The sequence below is a fragment of the Lytechinus variegatus genome, chromosome 6 (assembly GCF_018143015.1).
Source record: "Lytechinus variegatus isolate NC3 chromosome 6, Lvar_3.0, whole genome shotgun sequence".
NCBI lineage: Eukaryota > Metazoa > Echinodermata > Echinoidea > Temnopleuroida > Toxopneustidae > Lytechinus > Lytechinus variegatus.
Window position 1 is genome coordinate 25,187,138 of NC_054745.1, and position 7,961 is coordinate 25,195,098.

General features: G+C 35.0%; 1 protein-coding gene across 1 annotated transcript; it reads right to left on the minus strand.

The window, feature by feature from the left end:
* Positions 1-510: 510 nt before the first annotated feature.
* On the minus strand, positions 511-5,401 carry LOC121416573. The gene is made up of 4 exons (XM_041610065.1): positions 5,252-5,401; positions 3,630-3,676; positions 2,315-2,442; positions 511-1,898 (listed from the first exon to the last, which is right to left on the minus strand). The coding sequence occupies exons 2-4, from the start codon at positions 3,670-3,672 to the stop codon at positions 1,692-1,694; spliced, it is 378 nt and encodes a 125-aa protein (XP_041465999.1). The 5' UTR covers positions 3,673-3,676; positions 5,252-5,401; the 3' UTR covers positions 511-1,691.
* Positions 5,402-7,961: the final 2,560 nt, after the last annotated feature.

Consider the following 7,961-nt stretch of genomic DNA (forward strand, 5'->3'; position numbering starts at 1 on the left):
CTCTATATTCGTATATATTTTATTTCTTTGTTTGAACGATTTGAATATTAATAAAGTAATGAATTACTACTATTTATCTCATTACTCGAATTTACAAGAATGGACACGTCCCTGGGAAGCGGGGATGCTGTGTGTATTTTTTTTCCCATTGACAGCACCCCCTGATATTCGGGTAGGGGTTTCAAAAATGCCGAAATGTAACCAAAATGACATACGAGAGAGAGAAAGAAAGAGAGAGACTGAGAGAGAGGGAGAGAGAGAGAAAGAAAGAAAGAGGTGAAGGAAGGAAGGAAGAAAGATAGATAGATAGATACATGCATACATACATAAATACATACATACACCCTTACATACACACACACACACACATAAAGACACACAGACAGACAGATAGATAGGTAGATAGATAGATAGATGGATAGATAGATAGAGAATGAAAAACAGACAAGAGGAGAGGGGAAGGACAGACAGACTTCAATGAATAACGAATACACACTAGCTCGATTTGATTTACAAAGATGATGCTTTAATGTCGGTTGCAAATAAATTAGCCTTATTATGATCACGATTTTGTACACAGTTTATTCCAAAATACATAGAAAAATACCACAGATAACCGATTAAAAGTATCTTAGTAGCAAATGAGGCCATAATCTTGGTACATATGATTTTGATGTATCATTTTTTCTAGCTTAATAAAGGCACGTTGATAATTTTCTTTTTTTTAACTTTAGAGTTTCGTTTATAAAATATTGCAAAGTTTTAAGGATGCAAGCTAGGAAGTCAAGGAAGACGTGATATAGACCTAGCTTATTATTGCATATTTAAAGAACACAAATGTCACGAATATTACAATTAACGTTAATTCACGATTCATTGTAGAAATGCAGGGGGTGAAAAGAAAACATAATAATATCCATGATATTATTTATTTCTGGATTTAAATGAAAATCCAACTTAAGCCACATCCAAACTAAAATCAAGATTTCAAATTCAATTTGAATTTCAGTTTCGATATGAAATTCAAATTCAATTTCAAATTCATAATTCAAATTCAAATCCAACTTCCAATTCCAAGTTAAAATCGAATCAACTTGTGGTTGTAGCCGACATTTCACACACAATCAATAATGAAATTGAAGCACACCTGTCTGAGGTATAAATAAAATGTTTTACTGACTGCTCTGCTCAGAGCAGGGAAGTATGGGATTCAGAGTAACTTATCATGGTCAACACCCTACTTATGTATTCCTTAATCGATTTGAGATGCTCTGAAGGAAACTGTATAGACGTGATTAAGCCATGCTTAAATTTCGTGGATTTAAAGTAAATCAAGATCTGCTATGAATATAGTGACCGGCAGGATATGGGATTTAAAATTCAATTTGCGGATTTGAAATTATCTGTTTTGAATCTGAATTCAAAGCTAAGAAATTGAAATTTTAATACAACCAGGATTAAAATCAAACCATTGATCACTGCAGATCAGGGTCACGAAACAGGAGTGATTTTACAACATATTTTCACGATTGAATGCATTGACTAAAATGTACAATCAATCGTAAAAATCAGACGTACGATCAATCAATAGCCTTTGTGTTACGGGATCCTGGATTTATTTTCAATCCTTGAAATTGAGAACGCATGATGGTTTTGTGATTATGGAAATATAAAAAAATGCATTTACAATTTCAAAGGAAGTAGTAAATAGTCGCTAAACATGACGTCAGTAACATGGCAACAATGTTGAAGCGGACGCTGGTGGCGCTATTACACAGTTGCCCATAGCAGCAATATCTGCAGGTTCTGGTGTTTCCTACTGTAGAACATTCGTCCGAGCAGGCATCGCATCCTCTTCGGTACTTTTGCCTACCATCTTCATAAGTTATAACTTCTTTCTGAAAAGACACGCAACAAAATAATAAAAGAAATCAATATTTTATCAAAAGTTTTCTGAGAGCGAAAGGAATTTAGGTTTTAAAAAATAACATAAGGGCCACCTATAAAAGCGAATTATGAGCAAACAGCCTTAGTAAATTGTGTCACCAAGTGCTTCATAGTCAACCGAAATCAAGGAAATTTGTCAGATCCGACAACTTGTCAGACGAAAATGTTAATGAAACGCATCCCAGATCCTACATAAGAATCCAGGTTAGGGAGCTTCCTCCCCCAGGGATTTGATTTATCACCGTTTCTTTTTAGATACACTAATACATTACAATGTATATGTTATAGAATCCTGACTACAGACTCTTGTTTCTCATTATTTCATGTAAATTCATATGCTCAATATTTGAAGCAACATTATGCTTACGAAACAGTCGCCAGAGCACTGCCTCTTGGCTAAAGCGGAGTCCCCCTTTGCGAATGGGTCTGTGCACGTTGCTCCGTTGAAATAGTCATCACTTTCACAGACGTAGCAGTAGTAGGCCGATGAAACACCTTGAAATGAAATGGAAAAAAATGACATCAAGGCCACGTCTTACAAAGAGTTGTGATTGATCCGATGAATTGCAACTATGGTCGACCAGCAACGTCAACATCTATTATGCATATTTGTTCAAAATATTTTCTAGCTGTGATGTGTATTCATGCATTCATTGTTTTCTTGAAAATTCACTGCGCTTCTCCTGGAATAAAAATGGACATTGTGCAATTTTTTGTAGAAAAAATTATGACACTGATGGATTTCCATAGAGTTACGATTGATCCGATCAATCGTAACTCTTTGTACAACAGGGCCCTCATCACTGATGGATTTCCATAGAGTTACAATTGATCCGATCAATCGTAACTCTTTGTACAACAGGGTCCTCATCACACACAGCGACACTGCAAAAATAACGGTGTTACACCCGCCCGGAATCTATATGACTACACCAGAGAAGTATGAAAAACATCAATTTGGAGTAAAAAACTAATTGGTGTGGTATAAAGACCTATATAGGCCCTGTAACACAAAACTAAGCAATGATCGTACAACATTTTTCTACAATTGAATCCATTGACTACAATTTACAATCAATCGTAAAAAATCGAGCGTACGATCAATCGCTAACTTTTGTGTTAGGGGAGCCTGGTGTTAGACACAACCAGTCTGTCTGGTGTGGTGATATATACACTCCGGGCTGGTGTTGAAATAACATCGGTGTTTTTGCAGTGTATGGAAGAACATCTCAAATCCAAATTTGTTCAAAATGTTTTTTAGATATGATGTATGTTCAAACAATCATCATTAAGATTCATCGTGCTTCTCTTTGTTTGAGAAGCAGATTGAGCTACTTTCCTTTAGAAATGAAATATGATATGGATGAATTTCCATACAATTGAAATTACTTGGATCAATCGTGATTCTTTTTAGGACTGGCCAAGAGGAGCGTTTTTCAAAACATTCCGTCTGTCGAGTTTCAGTTTTGATTCCCCCTCCCCTAATTTCCTACAAAGAATATCCACACATATATCATGGATATTTAACAAAGAAAAGAATACACGCAATATAAATTTTCTACTTTAGATTTGAAAACAATATTGAAACCCTCTAAATCACCGATATGAATTAATAATGATTCGCTGGAAATGGGCCCCTCAGATAATAATATAAAGTTATGGATGTTATGTTGTTAACTTACCGAGCAATGTAAAGAGGATGAGCGTTGCAATTAAATATTTCATATTTCTGAAATACAATAAGATAGAAAAGAAAAAATAATAATCATTTTCTGTGTAAGCATGCATTTTCAAGAAACTTAATTAATTTCCATCAGAAATATAAATCGAATGAAAAACTAATCTCAATTGGTAAGTGGAGAGGGGGGAGGGGCAGAGCAACAAAGCGCCCAAAATTTGTTTCGATAGTTCAAAGCGAGGTAATTATGCAGTTAGATTTTTGCACCGTCTTTTATGGTATTCAGATCAAGTGAACCTCTTTTTTCTTACGCTTGACAAGGTCTGGGATTCAAATCCCACCACAGCACTAGCGTCCTTTGGCAAGCCGTTTGTCCACATTTGTCACTCTCCACCCAGGTGTAGTAAAAATGGGTACCTTGTATGAAAGGAATTCCTTCAATGCTCGAGCCTATGGTCAGTAATAGGGTTTATAGTATGTAGCGCATACAAACATTTGTAGCTATATAATTGTGCATATTATTATTATTATTATCATTATTATAATATTCATTATCATCATTGTTATTATCATACACTATTATTATTTATGTGGGCGCCCATGTGGTTCTGACTCTCGCCTTTCAAACAGAGGGTCATGGGTTCGAATCCTAGCCATGACGTATTTTCTTTCAGTAAGGAATTTATCCACACTGTGCTGCACTCGACCCAGGTGAGGTAAATGGGTAATGGCAGGAAGTAATTCCTCAAAAAGCTGTGCCTACCAGAATCGGTAGACTAGCTTAGCAGGGGTAATATAGGAGCGCCGTGAGCACCTAGCAAGATGGATACGTGCACTATACAAATCCTATATTATTATCATTGTTTATTATTATTTTTGTCATTATTATTATTATTATCATTTCAATATTGTTATTATTGTTGTTGTTATCATCATCATTATTATGTTGTCGTCGTCATTATCAACATCATTACTAATAGCTATGATTGTTAAGAGGGAGAAGACCAAACCGAGTAAAAAATATCTGAATCATTGATATTCAAGCCTATTAGCAATCTACGCGTATCCAACTTTTCGATCTCCTTGCACTCTATCCAAAGGCACACGCATCATAAGATACACCATTTGCGCAAAGTTCAGATCTGAACGATCATATTTCCATGTTACTAGTATCAAACAATCATGTAGTTTGTCCTGCCAATATATCATTTTTCTCTTTCATAAATCCTTGACGGTGTCTACATTTTTTTTCATTTAGGAACTACCTCGCGTTTACATACATGCCCATCATAAATAGGCCTATACTTGTATAAATCAACATTGGTAAACTACCATATGATATACACGATTATGGTCATATATTTCAACATAATACGTGAGACAAATAACTTTTTTTTAATAAATCAGTATAAAATGAATAAATCACCTCAACAAATTATATAAAAAATAAATACAATATTTACCGTGTATAATCATCTAAGATGCATTGAATTTTAAAATCAAGGTACAACAACAAATCAAATCTCACTTCATCACTTCAAAATACTGTTAGAGATCTCCATAATCTTTAAAATGGAATTCACGCCGTGCCAAATAAACGAAATCTGATTGTTGTTGTCCACTTACCCGGTAAATATTAGGAATAATATTCGCTAAATCCCCCAAAACCTAGGTGTCCAACTTCATTCAATGTTAACCTAGTGTCACACCTTAGTTCGGATATCTACAAGGAATTATTATTACTACAAGAAACCAGACAAACGGCGAATTGACAAATGTTTGTCCGTTTTGACCTACGAACGACTGGTCAATCATTAATAAAAACCGGTCATTTTGTTTACTTGGTAGCTGAAGAGCGTTTACATTTACATGTATAACTTCAAAAAAATAAAGAGGGTTTGCAAACGTACTTATACGTAAAACAAAAACGGTTTTATTATTCAACGTAGTGGGACTTGCGAGACATGACTAGATGGAACGCTTGCTCGCACACTAAACACACTGCATGAACGGATGAACCAGGAACGTGAGTCGTGCATGTAACTGTGTAACGGGTAATGATTCGCCATACCAAACCAAAGAAAAACAATAATAATAACTCTCAAATAACTCTTTCGGATTGAAAAAGCTCTTTCTATGTAACTGTGTAATGGGTAATGATTCGCCATCCCAAACCAAAGAAAAACAATAATAATAACTCTCAAATAACTCTTTCGGATTGAAAAAGCTCTTCCTAAGCTTTAAAATGATGTAAAATCTGATTAAAATTGATCAATAATAACCAACAAAAGCACTTAAATGAATGTAGAAATAATTCAGTAAAAAGAAATAAGAAAAGCAGAAAACAAGTTTTGAAGTTTTCATGGAAACTCCAAGCACTCCGATATGCGACTGTGTTTAAAATAGTGTCTTGTATCTCATCTAAGTTTCAAATTTTGACAGTATTTAGAAACGGAATTAATATTTTAATGTAAGGACTCTATTTTCAATGACCACTGCGTAGTTTTTCCCTAAATCGCATGCCATTTCCATAAGGGTGAATTCTCCTTCATATTGTAGAGATTGAATCATCAACAGTTCATCTAGTATAGACTCTGAGTTGTCAGACCATGTGCGAAAAGTGTTGCTTTACTGTAAACTAGTAGAAAAACTATAAATTGCCTAAATGAAGATTAGACGAACTGGTTGTAGACGAACTAGGCTTTGGCTAAGGATCGAAGTGGTTGTAGGTCGAGTGGCAATTAAGCTTTCACCCGATTCTGGCATGTACCTTCACAAAAAAATAATATGCAACATTTTTACATTGCTTAAAGGTAAATGCTAGTTTTGGTAATGATATCAAAATGAGTTTGTACAAAATCCAATGACATGACCACCAAAGTGTCTGTTTGTATAAATAAAACGTATGTGCCACAGCATTCTGGAAAAAAAATGTGTAATTGCTGAGAAATCAGCAAATAAGCACAGGATTCGGGTAGAGCGTCGGGCCCACAATTCGAAGCAATAATTATGCACTGTCCCACGTGCGCTTATCTGTGTTGGGGATCTTCAGTCTGAACATTTTTCAGCGTAGATTTCAAGATTTCACGAAGTTCAGTTTATGTAGCTGTACCAGATCTAGATCTTCGCTGATGTTCTGACAATTAAAGGGGAATCCAGCCTTGGCCATAAAATGTTGTGTTGGGAAGAAGAAAAATAAATTAAACAGAATGGCGAAAGTTTGAAAGAAAGCGGACAAACGATAAGAAAGTGATAGCTGCTTTAAAATTGAGATCACTAATAGTATGTAGATTTCAAATTGGCAACTGGGTAAGTAAATTATGACAAGGGGCAAGGACAACTTTCCCATAGGCCATGTACTTTATTATCAGAGATTTGTGGTTTTCTCCTAAGTACCTATTCCCCTGGGGCAGTAATCTAAATATAATCCTGGTAGTATATTATTTTATGTCCTCATGAAAGAAAAATATAATTTGAAATAAAACTTTTGGAAAAAATGACATTTTAGCTATAATATGTATTGGAGTACATGGAAGAGTAGTCCTTGCCTTACATCACTATGACATCCCATATGCGGCCAATTTGAAGTCTCCATGGGTATAGTGATTACCAATATTTACAACTTTTAAAAATTCATAACTTTCTTGTTGTTTGTCCAATATTGTCCAAACTTTCACCTATCAACTTGTCTGATTTTTCTTTTTCTTATAAAATAAGTCTTTATTTGGGTTGGATTCCCCTTTAAGCCTTGTGTTACAGACTTTCTCGTGAAATCAGTGTTTACTGCGCACTACTGGAATTTATCTTTAATACAATGTTCACAAGCGCTGTAAACTATTACCCCGGCTATTACCTCCGGACGTTTGAGCATTCAATGATTGAAAAAAAAATGGGTACACTTTTATGATACCTGGGTTGAGAGTGGCAAATGTAGATAAACGGCTTGCCAAGAACGTGAGTGTTGCGGCGAGGCTCGAACCCCAGACCGTGTGGTTTAAAGTCCGGAGACTTATCTGCTGAGTCACAACATCTTACCATGGAGCTATTTATCTTGTCTCATATTGTTTTGATAATGAGATAATATAAACGTCATTGACGCGAAAACAACCATACAATGTTTGCTTCTCTCAGACATATGTTCATTTTCTACACGAAAGCCAACATGAAATAGATAAGAATATTAAATATGTTTATTATGTGTTTGACACTAAGTAACCCTTTACCATTATGGATCTCAACGTTTAAAGATATTGATTTCTTTCACAGTGGATAGAATACAGTGAAAACAATTGGAAATCCTTAGTTCTAGATTTTACACATTTATTAGAGAAAGGGG

Bases quoted from the DNA above. Each gene is read 5' to 3' on its own strand.
- LOC121416573 (XM_041610065.1), bottom strand. From the start codon at position 3,672: ATGAAATATTTAATTGCAACGCTCATCCTCTTTACATTGCTCG. The intron at 2,443-3,629 runs GTAAGTTAACAA...TTTCATTTCAAG, and splicing joins CATCCTCTTTACATTGCTCG to GTGTTTCATCGGCCTACTAC. The intron at 1,899-2,314 runs GTAAGCATAATG...GTGTCTTTTCAG, and splicing joins AGTGCTCTGGCGACTGTTTC to AAAGAAGTTATAACTTATGA.